The sequence below is a fragment of the Bacillus rossius genome, chromosome 1 (genome assembly GCF_032445375.1).
Source record: "Bacillus rossius redtenbacheri isolate Brsri chromosome 1, Brsri_v3, whole genome shotgun sequence".
NCBI classification, from domain to species: Eukaryota; Metazoa; Arthropoda; class Insecta; order Phasmatodea; family Bacillidae; genus Bacillus; species Bacillus rossius.
In genome coordinates, this window is record NC_086330.1 from 375,130,669 (window position 1) to 375,150,083 (window position 19,415).

General features: G+C 44.7%; 1 protein-coding gene across 1 annotated transcript in view; it reads right to left on the reverse strand.

Annotated features, from left to right (window-relative positions):
* The window catches only part of LOC134528528 (ras-related and estrogen-regulated growth inhibitor-like), a 320,542-nt gene that overhangs the window by 287,905 nt on the left and 13,222 nt on the right, over window positions 1-19,415 (reverse strand). Inside the window, exon 2 of the mRNA XM_063362230.1 lies at window positions 13,669-13,785. Coding sequence (XP_063218300.1) covers window positions 13,669-13,785 — 117 coding nt within the window. The remainder of the gene's footprint in view (window positions 1-13,668; window positions 13,786-19,415) is intronic.

Sequence of the window (19,415 nt, forward strand, 5' to 3'; positions counted from 1 at the left end):
ATGACCTGCTGTTACTGTTCTTGTAAACCCATCCAAGGTGTGGGGAGAAGAGCGGAGGTTGTTTTTGTTTGTCAGGACGCAGCAGTGCATTGTTGGCGGCGCGGTGGTGGCAGCCCTGGCACTCGCCAGAGGCCGCCGGCTTTTGTTCACGCATCTGCCCCCCCCCCCCCCTAACAATCCCAGACTGGGCGGTGTAAATTACCGCGCTACCTGGGCGTGCCTGCGAGGGGAGACTACCCCAGCCGCCAGGGTAACCCAGCATCTCGCCCCTGTTCCACGTTACAAGTGTTCCACAAAGGATTGTTACAAGTGTCAGAATAACAGTACAACTGCACAAATTTGTAATATTTATATGTTTTGACGTGATATCGTCTTATAAATCGATGAACGCCGGATGCACGCACGAAAAATTGTCGCGTTTCGCCTGAGCCGATCGTGCAAGAACCGGCCAACCACCGTGCGAGAAAATCTTCTATGATGTCAAACAGGTTAAAGCGGGCATTTAAAACTAATTGTTCGTGATTATATTTAAACAAATTGTTTAAATTAAAATTTGCAAAAAATGTAAATAATATTTGAAAATTAAAAAGTATGCAATTTTTCATCAATGTTTCCTTATGACGTTATCACGTAAAATTATCGTCCGTAAACCGACTTTACAGACAATCCCCCGCCCCCTTTTTTTTATCTGTAAACAGATTGTGCTGGAAATATAATTTTATTTTTTAAGGTTGTATTTTTCTTTTTAATGTAGTTGGATATATGAGCAATTTGTCAATTAGAAATAATATAAAGAACAAGAAGAACAAACTTTTTGGCATCTTCTCTGATAACAGCACCAAGGAAGCTTTGTTAGCAATCCACAAGTAGACTTCTATGGCTTGGGATAAATCCCGGCAAGCAAAGACTCAAGTACACGAGGCACACATTTAGGCAAATCTGAAGAAACACACCACTCTAACATTTATATTTTTACCTTACTCTTATACTTACTCTTCTACATTACTCTAACTAAAATTACAACTTACTATTGCGAATAAGGATGATTATTTTTCAAAGTTTTTAAATTATGAAGTATAAACATATCCATAATGTTTTATTTAAATCTAGGAATGGGTAAAATCCCAATTCTCTCGAATCCACATCAATTCTAATCCCAAAGTATACCTACCTCGAATATACCCTCGAATCCGAATCTAGGTCTCAAGGGTCAATAAATTAATATAAAATAAATTCAAAATTGAATTATGGTGTTGAAACATTCAACCTTTTAAATGTTTGTTTTACACAATAAGTTTCCAGAATCAATACATGTTGTGTTTTATTTATGTATTACATGTTTAAAAAAAACATATTTTGAGGGATGATAACAGGATAGGTATGAAGAAAAAAAATTGAATTAGCAAAGTTCAAAGGTTATCAGAGTTGAATGTTTTAATTTACTTCTTTTCCTCCAGTATTTTTCTTAGAATATTTTTCCTCAAATAGCAAATCCTTCGAATACTAAGGACTTGAAGATTTGACTGGCTCATCCCTAATAAAAAAAAAACCTTATCACACCAATGCAACCATGCATATCGGTGGCAGAATGGAACTGTGCACACGTTATCAGCAGTGGAGAACTACACACTGCTCCAGTTGTGCTGATAAAGCTTTACTTCTATCAGCGCGACGGTGAAGTCTGTTCATAAGTAATGCTTCAAGTGTAATCTGATTCTTTCATTGGAATTAAAAATACTTGTAAAACTTGTAATTCACAGAAGTTCACAATACTCTTTGTCTAGTTTCTGGATAAATACTGTATATTAATTTCCTTCAAGAGAATATTAGTAAAAATACTCCAAGTAACCACATAAGAATTAACTAATAAACATGCTTTTACCTACCTCCAGAGCTAGGTTACTTTTTAATTACATTTCACAAGTTTATTTTACACACTTGTGCTTGTGCTTATCCTTCCAAATATGTGTGTAAAGTTGAAGAAAACACTTGTAACTGTAACATACTCACTGGGATCTACAAGTGTTTACTTGTATATTCGTGGAACAACTTGAGGGTAATGTACTCACTATGACGCATCGCGTCCGTCCGCCATATTTTTCCACTTGGATTATGCCAATCACTATTAAATTATGGCTTATATTTTTAAGTAAATTTCTCTTGTGAAGGTTTACCAGTTAAACGATCATCTATGCTAAGCACTTATAAATGATAAAACTATCTCTAAAATATTTATTTAAACATATTTTACAGTTATTTTGCATTATGAATTACTTTTGTGTCTCAGACATTTTTTGTTTCAAACATAAAACTTAATACGTGTTTATAGGTAAGTTAAAAACATAATACGGAAGCAACTTAACCAATTAGCAAACTAAAAAAAATATCTTTTAAAATAATGAAAATGCCTCTCAGACATTTTTAAGGTAATAATTTTATCCGTCCGTCCAAAGTTAAAGCTTGGTAAAGTTTTAATGGCGGGACAGATGGAATTTTCCGGGCGATCTGATTGGCTGAAAGCCACGTGATTAACGGACTTGTAACTTGTACTTTTGTGGAATAGGCCCTTGGTCGTCGAGTATACAAGCTGGTGGCCCGCACTGTGCTTTGCGGGGCACCCAGTACATTGGCTGAAGTGATGTGTTTGCATTGTGGGAACTGTTTCAAATGACTGTATTTTATTAATGTGACTGTGTTTAACAACGGGGATAATAATTCATAAATATTAAGTTCCCTAACGAATATCCATTATTGAAAAATTTTAAACTGCGGCAATTCACAACCGAGACACAGGAATATGTAGTATCTGTTAAAATACACATACAGTAGAATTTTAAGAGAATGTTAGGTGGACAGGGGGGGTTAATCCAGGAATAAAAGTGCACGTTCGAAATAGTATGATAATATCAGTAAGGAAATAACGTGTTAGCTACAGTCAGTGAAAAAAAAAATTAACTCTGTAAGGAACAAGCAGAGGGATGCTATTACTAGAAAATTGTTGCTGAAAGCTAAGTTAGGATGTGAAGATAACATTGCTTTGTAGTGTAGGTGTGCCCGTTATGGTGTCGGTAAAGTCTCCAAAACCTCGCGGATTCATTTAAAGGAAAGTGAAACTACGAACGTTTGTTTTGGCGACGTTTCTAATTGGGTCGCAGTTGGCTGCGCACGCCCTAAGGTGGTCTGACAAAAAAAAAAAACTCCAGCAACTGAACGATTGAATACCTGAATAACAGCTATGGAACTTAATGAATTTTTAAAACAATTATTTTAAAATTAAAAGTTTTCAGCTTGCAATTATTCGAGAGTGGATTCAAATAAAGAATTTCTTCTTTAAGCGATAGCAACATATGGACAAATAGCTTAGGCTAGATAAAACACAGGACTATACAGACTGTTCTGCTATTTTTAAGTTATACTTATTTAGGTGTGTTATGAAAAAAAATGACGAGAGGGAAATTTTATGAACAGAAATTTTCACAAGATAAAAAAAGGCATATACAAATACAAATTATATATGTGCTTTTAAATCTTATACTTCATTGATTGATATTGATTACTGGTCCGTATAATTATAAACATTTATTTATTGTGAAAATTAGTCATATAAATTGTTTTTATAAACTTTTCCAAGAGTAACTTATTTATATAAGTAAGGTTATGCTCCAGTATGTATAATTTGTTTGCATATTATATTATTTATTATTACATTATTATTTAAATAATTGGAATTAAAAAATCGGAATAAGCTTTCAGCATATTTATTGATATTCATTATTAGTTTAAATTTATCTTGAATATATTACAAAATTAAATAATTAATTTTATTCACGTGTTTATATTAATTTTTTATACTGAGTATTTATTTCAATTTTTTCGATTGAATTTATCTGTAATTTAACAACCGTATTTACAATATCACTCCAGACCTTTTATTATTTTATTTCTATTTAATTTTTGCATGTTAAATTAAAATTAGTTTTTTATTATTACGCCAAGTAATATAACTTCTAACGTGCGTACATAAGTACACGCACCCAATTTTTTAAACCCAGGAGAGACATTAACAGCACGTGGTGCCTCACCTGACCCGAACTGAGTCCCCCCCCCCCCCCCCTAGAGAAGCACTGACGTGCAGTGGGCCGGATACCCTTCACTTCACGGGTGAGATAGTACCTGGACTCTGCGTAGCTTGTTTTTTACTAAGCTGGTGAAAAATAAAACTTCATATCCGATACGAAATAAAAATGTTAAAAGTTTAAACATCCTCTGCCAAAGAATTTTTGTCACATCGTCCTCAAAAGTAGACCTGAAATTTTCATGCTTACGGTATATCTGTTGAGAGTTAATTTATTCTCAAACAAGTACATATTAGTATTTTCTGCATAACAGCACCTGCAGTGTTACTGGAGACAAGCAATTCATTATTTATTTGACCAACCAATGAAGGAAAACATAATCACGGACTTGATATCAACATTTTATGATGAATGCTTCATAGTAGTTCGTATATCATGTGTCATATGACAGCAATGAAACTTCATTAATTTTAATAATAACAATTTTTAAATTTAAAGTTTACCTCTTGCCCTTGTTCAAGAGTAGATTCATAATTAAGCCAAACTTTATGATATGCTACGCTCTCTGTACACTACTAGCACGATTGCGTCGCTTTCGAAAACGGACAATAGTTTGATTGACACACACTGACTGACTTCTGGTCCCGCTAGGGCATAGGCTTACCTAGCATTACTTAAGTCTTAGGTCCATCCTGCCAGCTGCCAGCTGCCGGATTATACCGAGGCCTTAATACCCATGGCCATGATGTTTGCGAAACGGAGACGAGAAAAACGGATCAGTGGCTTTCTGCTTCATCACAACGCGCCGCGACACACCTAGCTTCTGTCCGCGAGGTTCTGGCCTCTCCACATCCAGCAATGCTTCCAGTCATGGAATCAACACTGGGGTAAGTGCGCGTCGCTAGCCTAGGAGAGTATCTTGAAGGCGATTAGTTGAAATTTTGATCTAAGCTTATTACTTTTCTCGTAATAAAATTATTCGCCGTATTTTTTGAGCACACCTAGTAATTAGATTTTTTTAAATATAATGAAATTAGTTCACCAGGTATTTCAAGGTCTACTGTTGGGTTTATCATACCTGGGGCCAAGTATTTTTCGCGAAAAGATTTCCACACCAGCTGTGTGCTAAAACTTTGTAGCATCGTCTGTGTTTCGTGGTTCGCTGGGTTTATTTCAGGCACATGTCTTCTGAAGCCATCCACTGCGGAAGCAAACACACATAGGGTAGTGCTTCTCTTGCCGACAGCCGCCAATCACAAGGGAACAATCGCTAGCGCAGGCATACCTTATTGCAGCGATCAGATTTTTTTTCACGAAAAATACGTGCCTCTAATGACGGCTACCCCTGATGCAGTTTGACCTCGGGAGACAAACTGCCATGGCGGTGTCAGGCCGGCAAGGGGGTGATGTAGTGTAGCTGTTGTTTCCGCCCCCTGAAGGCGATACATCTCCGTCAACCCCTCGGCATGCGGCCGTCAACCCTGGCCCGTCTGGGGTAGTATACACGCGGTGTTGACAGGGGTGAACCACACTCCGGCAGGGGTGTGCAAACAGCCCAGCCCTCCGCTCACTAGTCTGAATTACACCGACAAGCTTCGGCTGCTGGCTCATAACTAGGGACCGGAAAAATTCGCGGATTCATTTCACGAAAAGATAAAATTCAAATATGTATACCTCTTAGCTGCTTCCGCTGTTGGCGAACTGTGTATAGGGAATACTCTAGGCCAATGAGAAACATTCAACTAAATAATTACCGAATCACAGGCTACCAAGTTGAAATGTCTCACTAATCGGCAGCCAATGAACAGGTGACGTTTGCCCGAGTATGCAGAGAATGTGGAGTCTATCCTGTAGGTAATTGAAAACGCGAATTTTTCCAGTCCCTACTCATAACGACTGAATAAGTTGGAAACATGTGCATGAATTACGGTCTAAAGTACTTACCGACACTAGTATACGTCTTGTAAGTTGGACCTGAACAACATTTTTACTGTGAATAATAGAGAAAGTATTTAAGATAGAACACTGAAACCCTATTCCCCGTTAATGCAGTGAGCCAGTAGCAAAAACAGCTTAAATTTATACGTGTTGGATGTTAGCCTTTTGTGAAATGAATACGCGAAATTTTCCGGTCTCTAGGTCTTTCTATTTGCTATCAGATCTTTTAGTGGGACTACTTTCATTTTAATTTATCATTATGAAATATGACGATAAATTAAAAATATATTTGTGCATACCTGATGGATTCTACAACTAAATAAATGTCAGTTGCTCCGAAAGTCAAAATTTTTATAGGATTTGATTTTTCGGAAATGCTGAGTTAATATTTAATTTAAAATTATTTATGCGACAGATAATAAATAATAATTTGCGCACGAGCTCATTTGGTTTCGCAAGCCACGTAACAACTATGCCAGTACATTTTACGATTCCTTATACAACATTCCAAGAGAACTCCGTTCAGCTGAGAGATTCGCAATCTTCCTCGTTCTGTGCAACACCAACAAAGGTTAACGAGACAGTCGTGAAAATCCGAGGTTTCCTGACAATTGTACCGTTACGTGTTTTTCTCTTTTTGCAAGATGTGATATGATGAAATTAACTATTGCAACAGGACACATTCACTTTCCAACTGCCACCGTAATAAGCTGCAAACTACATAACGCACAATTTAGATGTGTATGATTTAGAAGCAGATAACCGCTGAATGAAAACCTACTTCATACTGTAAACATCATGCGAATGAAGAGAACTGTATGAAAAATGTGGCCAGAGTATATAATTTCATTCTTAAAATTACAGTAAATTTATTCGAAATTTTAAAGAACTGATTTTTCATAGAAACTACTACGTATTTCGACTTTCAAGTAATGTTTTTGTGGGGATGGGGAAAAAAGGGGGGGAGGGACACACACGGAGAATAAATAACAGTGTTTTATGCAGGAGTGTTAACAAATTTTTGAATGTTTTACTAGTGTACAAAGATTATTTATGTGGATATACATCATAGATAGAGACCGGAAGAATTCGCGGGTTCAAAGACCTCCAGGATAGACTCCACGATCCTGTGCATACTCGGACAAACGCCGCCTGTTCATTGGCTACTGACTCGTGAGGCGTCTCAACTGGGAGATACTGATTCAATACTGCTCTGACTGAGGGTCTATAATTGGCCCACAGTCCTCCAGGTTAACAGTGAACCAATAGCAGAAGTTGCATAAAGATACAATTATTTGCATGTTAGCATATCGCGAAATTAATCCGCGAATTTTTCCAGTCTCTAATTATAGATCACAAACATTAGATACAACTTTATAATCTAATGAATATTTTTTAATGAACCTGAAGCATTGAATCTTCCGGAATTTATAATTTGGTAAGTGTATTTTTTGTTCTATTTCACTAAGATTATTCATCTCATAATATTCCATTTTTACTCCTAAGGAGACGTAACTACAAGAAGCCATCTAGGTATCAACCCGTTTTTGACAAAAATTATTTTATAAAATTTAATAATAAACCTTCTGTCTCTCTTTGTGAATAACACATAATTTAACGGAAAGACTTGTAAATGGTGACCAACTGCTACAAATAGTTTTTTCTGCGACTAAAACTGTGCTAATGCTATTTTATGGTCTTAGAAGTTTCACCAAATAGTAAAATAAAAAAGGGGGTTGTCTGTAAAGTCGGTTTACGGACGATAATTATACGCGATAACTAGAGACAGGAAAAATTCGCGAATTCATTTCGCGATAGGCTAAAATACAAATAGTTATATCTCAGTGCTGCCTCTGCCATTGGCTCACAACTCACCTGGATGACTGGGCCAGTGAGAAACACCCGACCAAAGCTTTATCGAATCACATGCTGCTACGTTGGGACGTCTCATAAGACAGCAGACAATGAGTGGGTGTCATTTGACCGAGTGTACGTAGAACTATGGAGTTCATCCTGGAGGTCATTGAACCCTCGAATTTTTCCGGTCCCTAGCGATAACGTCGTAAGAAAACATTGATAAAAAATTGCATACTTTTTAATTTTCAAATATTATATACAGTTTTTGCAAATTTAATTTAAATAATTTGTTTAAATATAATCACGTACAATTAGTTTTAAAAAACCCGCCTTAACCCGTTTCATATTATAGAAGATTTTCTCACACGGTGGTTGGCCGGTTCTTGCACGCTCGGCTCGGGCGGAACGTGACAATTTTTCGTGCGTGCAGCCGGCGTTCATCGAATCATAAGACGTTTATCACGTCAAAAAATAGCAGAACATAGTGCAGTTTACGACGGTATTGAAGATACCTATAGCCGGGCGGTATAAACGTGGCAACAGTGGACAGCGCGAGACACGCAGCTGTCGCCGGGCGCCGCGCTGCATGCCGGGACTAGTTTCCCGGTAGCGCGCCGGCCCTGAGGCCACAGAGCCAGGGCAGGGTGTCCACAGTGCTTTCCTACTAGATCTAGTACTTTTTCTTTAATATAATATTATTACAGCAACTCCAATATGTTTTATTATTAAGCGTAATTATTTTTAAAAACTATGGAATGTACGTGTGTGCACTGCAATGTCATAATAACTACCTAAATTGTTAAAACCATAAAAAATTATAATTTAGTACTTTTTTTTAAAATCTAGTACTTTTTTCTCGCCTAAGTTGGTACGAAATATTTTTTCCTTGTGGACACCCTGGCCAGGAGTGTGTCCACACGACGGACAGCTCTGCTGCTGTTGCGAAGCCATGCAGAGAGTTCAAACCCAGGATTAAATATTAATTCAATTGTTTTTGACGTTACAACGTCTAATAAATCGATGAACGCCGGCTGCACGCACGAAAAAGGATGACTCATTGTCCCGATACGCACATTGTCCTGTTACGCTGTGTCCCGTTACGCTCATTGTACGCTTGCGCCACATCTATCTCTCTTCCACTAGATTGGAACAACCATCGATTTGACTTTTTCGAGGCACATTAAACTTGAAACACTCCCATTCGTTTCCTACTTTTCCTATCATCGTCCTATCCTTAACAGAATAACACAGATTGGAAGAAGTTAAATAGCAAACATGTATAAAAGTTATAGTTAAAATAATCTCTTCGTTAAAGTAATAAACATATTTGAATTAATGAATGCAAATAAAAGTAAATTTATCAATTAAATTGTAGATTTCATTTCACTCCTTCTTTGTATCCATACAAAATAGTGATAATTCAATAAAAATGATTCAATTTTATTCATAAAATTATGCAATCATTTCATCAATGTTTTGTTATGACGTCACGTTAAACTATCGTCCGTAAACCGACTTTACAGACAACCAATTTTTTTTTAATATACTTACCTTTACATGAAACTCCCATTTAACCCAGTGTTAATGAAGGGGACACCTACTGCTAGCGCCGTTAGTTCGCGTGCTTCACTGAGCGAACGGTGAATGAAAGTAAGTTGCCAGACCTATCTACATGACCGTGGTGCCGGCTTGATTTCCAACGAATTTTATTATGATACTGCACATCTTGTTAAAATACATCAAACAGTTAATACTATAAAGTTTCCACACCTTAGAAGTTATACTTCTATGGCATTACTATAATATTAACCTGAAAAATCCTAACGTATTTTAAAACTTGGGGTTACTTTTTATTATGACTATTTCTTTACCATATACTAGTTTTACTATCATAAAGTTTCATTCGGCATACCAATACGTTTAGTATGTACCATAATTGACTATACACGGGTTTACGTTGCTACACGTGGGTTCGCCATCTTTGTCCTACATTTCTGATCATCGACCTCCGCTCCATTTACCATCAAGAACAAGAACATGATGTTCAAAAACTGTTTAAGATACCCAAGTGGGCTGTGTTTACGTAAAGATCTTAAGAATACTTAGAGTAGGTATGTTTCTGAATTTATTTTTCAACTGTATTTCTTGAGAGTGAAAATGAATAAAACGCGTATTTTAAGAATAATATTCAGGCATGAAACCATCCGGTACAGATTGTTGAAAGCAGTGAAGAGACCTGCAGTACACATGATGTGACGGTCAGCGCTCAGTGCACCGGGAGAAGACGCCGCGCCAGAAGCAGCAGCCCACGCAAACACGCCCCTGATGGGGGGAGAGGGGGTATTGTCATGTTAAGCAGGTATTCATGACGGAGGGCTCGCGAGCTGGACTTCGCTGGTGTTTCATGTCCCAGCACAGACACCTCTGGGGAGCAACACCCACGAACCTTCCACCCGATCAACACATTTAAATACATCATGCTTAATGGGAATATTATTCCACGGGACACAAAGCACGCGGCGAAGACGGTTTCTTTTTTTCTAAGCACCGCAAACACAGAAACTATTGCATTAAACCAATACTCTGCCGCCCACACAAAACTGTGTACAAATCCTAGGCCCGCAGTGCTTTGGCGATATAAAAATTCATTTGAAAAAGAAGGGGAACTTAATTTTCTCATTTCTCATTATGGTGTCACAAAATTTATATTTTCTAGACAGACTCTTCAAGATTAAATTTCACACGTTACTTTGGGTTATTTATTTTTAATGTAATTATTTTGATTTTTTTTTGGAAACTACTATGAATAGATAGGGACCGGAAAAATTCGCGGGTTCAATGACCTGTAGGATGAACTCCATAGTTATACGTACACTCGGTCAAATGTCACCCACTCATTGGTAGAGACCGGAAAAACTCGCGGATTAATTTCACGATATGCTAGAATCCAAACAACTGTACTTTTATATTGCTTCTGCGATTGGCTTACAGTTTATCTGAAGGACTTTGAGCCAATGGAAAACCTTCAATCAAAAGAGTATTGAATCGCAAGCGTCCCAGTTGACACGTGTCACGAGTCAATAGCCAATGAGCAGGTGGCATTTGCCTGAGTGTGTAGGGGGTTGTGGAGTCTATCCTAGAGGTCATCGAAAGCGCGAATTTTTCCAGTCTATACTCATTGACTGCTGTCTTGTGAGACGTCCCAACGTAGCAGCCTGTGATTCGTATAAAGCTTTGGTTGGGTGTTTCTCATTGGCCCAGAGTCATCCAGGTGAGTTGTGAGCCAATAGCAGAGGCAGCACTGAGGTATAACTATTTATATCTTAGCCTATCGCGAAATGAATTCGCGAATTTTTCCGGTCTCTAGCAATAAGGAACAATTACCGAATATAGGGTTCCACCGTGATCCGTTGAAAATTACAGTAATTCCCAGATACAGCAACGACGCGACATGTGTAGCTTCATTGGGGAATTTATCAAAAGGCTCAGCCGTTCCAACTAAATATAGCACTGCAGTGCCACAGAATATCAACAATCTCTATAGAGCAACGATTATTTCACGGATTCAAGGGTGGCAAAGTATATTTGAAGCACATATACATCCGCTTCACTACAGTTCTCTTGACACGCCCTTCATTCAGTTATAAAAACATCAGAAGTATGTAGTTACCAAATCACGTGTAAACGACCAAAGGCTGAAACCGTGTGTGTTCTAATAAGACTTTATTATGCTAGTTGAATGTAGCTTGAAGAGATACTAATTCCCGACACAATCTAGGGCATCTAGGCTGTAATATTCCCGTAGAAGCGAAATTGTGTATTTGGATCCTGAATGTTTTTGGTTGGTAGTTGGCTGTTCAAAGGGTTTACTTTAATTTTCTCGTGTATTCTATCGAAAGCTATCGATATCGATTCCGACATAGTGCTCGCTTGCCGATCCGAACACACCAGTGCTATTCTAACTGATCTATCGGTACGAACGTCCGCTCTCTCGATAATGTTCGGGCTAACGATTCCCCACCCCTTCTCTCCTACCAGACCTACAACATGGCGACACTAAACTGCCGTTAAATGATCGTAATTTATCACCAAATTTATATAAACTTTGCGCTTGCAAAACGGTCAGATTTACTGTAAAAATGTGGAAAAGCATATTTCATTTTAAATACAGTGACGTAAATGAAACAAACATCGTGTGTCCGTTCAGCACAAAACAAGGAATATTAAGAGACAAGTTTACCACTGTTAGCCGATAAATTATTCTATGTATCTTCACGTGTGTTTTTTGGTAGCATTTGGGAAGGATATTTTTATTACAAACAAAATTCTGTGCAGTTTATACAAGGAACATCTTGCTAAATTTTATGTATCACAATAACTTAATTATAATTCTTGTATGTCTGAATAGCATTAAAGTTCAATACTTTTAGGGCTACTAGGCAGATTCGTACATTAAACATTGAAATACTTAAAGAATAAACTTTTAAAAGTTTAAAATAAAATACCGACTAACCAAAAATAAATACGTAATTTTATATTATAGCAGGGCGAATTTAATATCAATATATTTACTTCAGTGGTTAGGGTGAATGCATGGTGTGGTATTGGATACTGACTGCTGCATGATAATATTTTGGGTTCGGTTTTCCAAAAAAAAACCTTCAAAGTGATATACGTAGTATGCACTTTCATCCACAAATAAATACTGAAGAAAAAAAAACATAGGCTTAATTTTTACACGAGACTGTAGAGTTTTGTTTGTCGCGCCTTATTAACCAGTGCAATCTCTGGTAATTTCGCATGACAAAATAAAACCTTTTAACTTATTTATTCTTCATTTGTGAAAAAAATCTTTAGAGCGTGTCTTAGAACAAAATGAAATTATTAAATAAGTAATTTTTAAAGTATTAATTATAATATTAATACAAAAACTAAACAATATCTGAGAATGCTGATAAAACTAGGCAAGACAAAATTAAAACTTAATAGACTAGGAACCTTAAAAAGGTTTTAGTCTTTATTTGTTTGAACAAGAATGACATCTACTTAATTGCTAAACATAAAATATATTATGAGAGATTTAAACTCATAAATATATTTAAATTAATTTTAAGCATAATTTAAGTAGTGTATAAAAAATGAATGCGTGGATATCCAGCTTATATGTAGATACCCATAAATTAAGTGGATTCGTCTGACCTAAGGATAGAATTATAAGTCATAGGTGTGCCCAACCCATGTTTGATTTCTCATTGGTTGATTTATAAGAGATAACATTTTTATCCTTGTTAATTGGCACTACCTGATTCGCTCACTTCTCTCCTAGCCGTGCATCTTTGGCTCATGTACGTAAAGGGGCGTGACCAATAACTGCGGTCCAATCACGAACACAGTGCGATGACAAGTGAACGTGGTGGCCAGCAAAAAAAAACTCTGTCGTCTCGACCATTACGACCAATCCAACAGTCCGGGACTTGAACGTTCAACCACTCTCGTGCAAAGAGATTCCAATAAAGTTGATTCACCCTCTACAAATCGCCATTTTGCTTCGGTGGCGCTGCAAGCGAGAAAAAAAAAGCAGTACTAGCGCATAAGCTTATCAAAGTATGTTTGAGTTACTATTTAATGGAACCTCTAACCGACACTCTACAGTTAATACAGTTGATATTATTTAAACTTATAACTGTGAAATTATTTTATGGACATGTTGTATGTGTGTTGGTTGATAACATGAGATTAGTGAAATGCAGTGATGTCCAGATACACTGCTAGGCCGCGATCAGCAGCGCAGACTCACCGCTCTTGCCGACGCGAGGACCACCCATCACCACCACCCGTATCCTGCTGGTCTTCCTCATGGCGCCACCCTCCTCCGTGCTGGCCTGGCCGCTCGCCTTCAAGCTAGCCGCGCCACCTGCAGCCAGACACACAAGTCATCAGGAGCACCACCCGTAGCCTGCTGGTCTTCCTCATGGCGCCACCCTCCTCCGCGCTGGCCTGGCCGCTCGCCTTCAAGCTAGCCGCGCCACCTGCAGCCAGACACACAAGTCATCAGGAGCACCACCCGTAGCCTGCTGGTCTTCCTCATGGCGCCACCCTCCTCCGCGCTGGCCTGGCCGCTCGCCTTCAAGCTAGCCGCGCCACCTGCAGCCAGACACACGAGTCATCAGGAGCACCACCCGTATCCTGCTGGTCTTCCTCATGGCGCCACCCTCCTCCGCGCTGGCCTGGCCGCTCGCCTTCAAGCTAGCCGCGCCACCTGCAGCCAGACACACAAGTCATCAGGAGCACCACCCGTATCCTGCTGGTCTTCCTCATGGCGCCACCCTCCTCCGTGCTGGCCTGGCCGCTCGCCTTCAAGCTAGCCGCGCCACCTGCAGCCAGACACACAAGTCATCAGGAGCACCACCCGTATCCTGCTGGTCTTCCTCATGGCGCCACCCTCCTCCGCGCTGACCTGGCCGCTCGCCTTCAAGCTAGCCGCGCCACCTGCAGCCAGACACACGAGTCATCAGGAGCACCACCCGTATCCTGCTGGTCTTCCTCATGGCGCCACCCTCCTCCGCGCTGGCCTGGCCGCTCGCCTTCAAGCTAGCCGCGCCACCTGCAGCCAGACACACGAGTCATCAGGAGCACCACCCATATCCTGCTGGTCTTCCTCATGGCGCCACCCTCCTCCATGCTGGCCTGGCCGCTCGCCTTCAAGCTAGCCGCGCCACCTGCAGCCAGACACACGAGTCATCAGGAGCACCACCCGTATCCTGCTGGTCTTCCTCATGGCGCCACCCTCCTCCACGCTGGCCTGGCCGCTCGCCTTCAAGCTAGCCGCGCCACCTGCAGCCAGACACACGAGTCATCAGGAGCACCACCCGTATCCTGCTGGTCTTCCTCATGGCGCCACCCTCCTTCACGCTGGCCTGGCCGCTCGCCTTCAAGCTAGCCGCGCCACCTGCAGCCAGACACACGAGTCATCAGGAGCACCACCCGTATCCTGCTGGTCTTCCTCATGGCGCCACCCTCCTCCACGCTGGCCTGGCCGCTCGCCTTCAAGCTAGCCGCGCCACCTGCAGCCAGACACACGAGTCATCAGGAGCACCACCCGTATCCTGCTGGTCTTCCTCATGGCGCCACCCTCCTCCACGCTGGCCGGGCCGCTCGCCTTCAAGCTAGCCGCGCCACCTGCAGCCAGACACACGAGTCATCAGGGGCACCACACATATCCTGCTGGTCTCCTCATGGAGCCACCCTCCTCCACGCTGGCCTGGCCGCTCGCTTTCAAGCTAGCCGCGCCACCTGCAGCCAGACACACGAGTCATCAGGGGCACCACACGTATCCTGCTGGTCTCCTCATGGCGCCACCCTCCTCCACACTGGCCTGGCCGCTCGCCTTCTAGCTAACCGCGCCACCTGCAGCCAGACACACGAGTCATCAGGGGCACCACACGTATCCTGCTGGTCTCCTCATGGCGCCACCCTCCTCCACGCTGGCCTGGCCGCTCGCCTTCAAGCTAGCCGCGCCACCTGCAGCCAGACACACTAGTCATCAGGAGCACCACCCGTATCCTGCTGGTCTTCCTCATGGCGCCACCCTCCTCAGCGCTGGCCGGGCCGCTCGCCTTCAAGCTAGCCGCGCCACCTGCAGCCAGACACACAAGTCATCAGGAGCACCACCCGTATCCTGCTGGTCTTCCTCATGGCGCCACCCTCCTCCGCGCTGACCTGGCCGCTCGCCTTCAAGCTAGCCGCGCCACCTGCAGCCAGACACACGAGTCATCAGGAGCACCACCCGTATCCTGCTGGTCTTCCTCATGGCGCCACCCTCCTCCGCGCTGGCCTGGCCGCTCGCCTTCAAGCTAGCCGCGCCACCTGCAGCCAGACACACGAGTCATCAGGAGCACCACCCATATCCTGCTGGTCTTCCTCATGGCGCCACCCTCCTCCATGCTGGCCTGGCCGCTCGCCTTCAAGCTAGCCGCGCCACCTGCAGCCAGACACACGAGTCATCAGGAGCACCACCCGTATCCTGCTGGTCTTCCTCATGGCGCCACCCTCCTCCACGCTGGCCTGGCCGCTCGCCTTCAAGCTAGCCGCGCCACCTGCAGCCAGACACACGAGTCATCAGGAGCACCACCCGTATCCTGCTGGTCTTCCTCATGGCGCCACCCTCCTTCACGCTGGCCTGGCCGCTCGCCTTCAAGCTAGCCGCGCCACCTGCAGCCAGACACACGAGTCATCAGGAGCACCACCCGTATCCTGCTGGTCTTCCTCATGGCGCCACCCTCCTCCACGCTGGCCTGGCCGCTCGCCTTCAAGCTAGCCGCGCCACCTGCAGCCAGACACACGAGTCATCAGGAGCACCACCCGTATCCTGCTGGTCTTCCTCATGGCGCCACCCTCCTCCACGCTGGCCGGGCCGCTCGCCTTCAAGCTAGCCGCGCCACCTGCAGCCAGACACACGAGTCATCAGGGGCACCACACATATCCTGCTGGTCTCCTCATGGAGCCACCCTCCTCCACGCTGGCCTGGCCGCTCGCTTTCAAGCTAGCCGCGCCACCTGCAGCCAGACACACGAGTCATCAGGGGCACCACACGTATCCTGCTGGTCTCCTCATGGCGCCACCCTCCTCCACACTGGCCTGGCCGCTCGCCTTCTAGCTAACCGCGCCACCTGCAGCCAGACACACGAGTCATCAGGGGCACCACACGTATCCTGCTGGTCTCCTCATGGCGCCACCCTCCTCCACGCTGGCCTGGCCGCTCGCCTTCAAGCTAGCCGCGCCACCTGCAGCCAGACACACTAGTCATCAGGAGCACCACCCGTATCCTGCTGGTCTTCCTCATGGCGCCACCCTCCTCAGCGCTGGCCGGGCCGCTCGCCTTCAAGCTAGCCGCGCCACCTGCAGCCATACACACGAGTCATCAGGAGCACCACCCGTATCCTGCTGGTCTTCCTCATGGTGCCACCCTCCTCAGCGCTGGCCGGGCCGCTCGCCTTCAAGCTAGCCGCGCCACCTGCAGCCAGACACACGAGTCATCAGGAGCACAACCCGTATCCTGCTGGTCTTCCTCATGGCGCCACCCTCCTCAGCGCTGGCCGGGCCGCTCGCCTTCAAACTAGCCGCGCCACCTGCAGCCAGACACACGAGTCATCAGGAGCACCACCCGTATCCTGCTGGTCTTCCTCATGGCGCCACCCCCCTCCACGCTGGCCTGGCCGCTCGCCTTCAAGCTAGCCGCGCCACCTGCAGCCAGACACACGAGTCATCAGGAGCACCACCCGTATCCTGCTGGTCTTCCTCATGGCGCCACCCTCCTCCACGCTGGCCTGGCCGCTCGCTTTCAAGCTAGCCGCGCCACCTGCAGCCAGACACACGAGTCATCAGGAGCACCACCCGTATCCTGCTGGTCTTCCTCATGGCGCCACCCCCCTCCACGCTGGCCTGGCCGCTCGCCTTCAAGCTAGCCGCGCCACCTGCAGCCAGACACACGAGTCATCAGGAGCACCACCCGTATCCTGCTGGTCTTCCTCATGGCGCCACCCTCCTCCAGGCTGGCCTGGCCGCTCGCCTTCAAGCTAGCCGCGCCACCTGCAGCCAGACACACGAGTCATCAGGGGCACCACCCGTATCCTGCTGGTCTTCCTCATGGCGCCACCCTCCTCAGCGCTGGCCGGGCCGCTCGCCTTCAAGCTAGCCGCGCCACCTGCAGCCAGACACACGAGTCATCAGGAGCACCACCCGTATCCTGCTGGTCTTCCTCATGGCGCCACCCTCCTCCACGCTGGCCTGGCCGCTCGCCTTCAAGCTAGCCGCGCCACCTGCAGCCAGACACACGAGTCATCAGGGGCACCACCCGTATCCTGCTGGTCTTCCTCATGGCGCCACCCTCCTCAGCGCTGGCCGGGCCGCTCGCCTTCAAGCTAGCCGCGCCACCTGCAGCCAGACACACGAATCATCAGGAACACCACCCGTATCCTGCTGGTCTTCCTCATGGCGCCACCCTCCTCCGCGCTGGCCTGGCCGCTCGCCTTCAAGCTAGCCGCGCCACCTGCAGCCAGACACACGAGTCATCAGGAGCACCACCCGTATCCTGCTGGTCTTCCTCATGGCGCCACCCTCCTCCGCGCTGGCCTGGCCGCTCGCCTTCAAGCTAGCCGCGCCACCTGCAGCCAGACACACGAGTCATCAGGAGCACCACCCGTATCCTGCTGGTCTTCCTCATGGCGCCACCCTCCTCCGCGCTGGCCTGGCCGCTCGCCTTCAAGCTAGCCGCGCCACCTGCAGCCAGACACACGAGTCATCAGGAGCACCACCCGTATCCTGCTGGTCTTCCTCATGGCGCCACCCTCCTCCACGCTGGCCTGGCCGCTCGCCTTCAAGCTAGCCGCGCCACCTGCAGCCAGACACACGAGTCATCAGGGGCACCACCCGTATCCTGCTGGTCTTCCTCATGGCGCCACCCTCCTCCACGCTGGCCTGGCCGCTCGCCTTCAAGCTAGCCGCGCCACCTGCAGCCAGACACACGAGTCATCAGGAGCACCACCCGTATCCTGCTGGTCTTCCTCATGGCGCCACCCTCCTCCACGCTGGCCTGGCCGCTCGCCTTCAAGCTAGCCGCGCCACCTGCAGCCAGACACACGAGTCATCAGGGGCACCACCCGTATCCTGCTGGTCTTCCTCATGGCGCCACCCTCCTCCACGCTGGCCTGGCCGCTCGCCTTCAAGCTAGCCGCGCCACCTGCATCCAGACACACGAGACATCAGGGGCAGAGTTACTTGTCAGCGGCAGTCCTATGGGTGGGATCACAAATAACTTATATATTTTATTCACTGGGTAACAAAGTAGACTTGAAGCACATATACATCTCCCTCACGTTGAATGAACTTCAGTGCTCTTGACACTCCCTGGACTATCCTGAGCCAGTCCTGAACCTGGAGAAGAAGTGGTCACCCAGTCACGTGCATCCCGCCAAATGACGTCTCCTTGTTATCGATCAATGATCACACTCAAGAGGCTTGATTAAACATAGGCAAGTGGAGTATAGTCTGTAGTGAAATGAATCCATGAAATTTCTACATACATTAGATAAGTTGTACCTAGTTTTGCAGGCGGTACAAGTTAACTAAACTAGTACCAACGAGCTACGTATCGTTATGCTGCTGTTGTTACGTCAACAGAGTTTACAAACTTCACATGTATGTCGGTGGTCGTAAACATCGTGATGCTTTGCAAGTGGATGATCATTGGGTTCACCTGCTGAGTTGTCTAGGTTATATGTTTAGTATCAATGTTGGATCTTTCTCTTTGTCGGTCTGTTGTACAAGGAAATGTTTTGCCTGTATTCACTGTTCTTGTCGCAACTGTCTCGTTGTTGTCGTCCACTGTGTTCGTCTGTGCTGTGATATTGTTTTCTGACTAATTTCTTCCATGGAATTCTCAATGCTGTCAGTAAATTTAAGTATTGACATTGGCTGATGTTGGCTTGGTTTCTGTGTGTTTGTGTATTCAGCTCTTTTCCCGTTCGTGAGTTTATGTCCATAAAA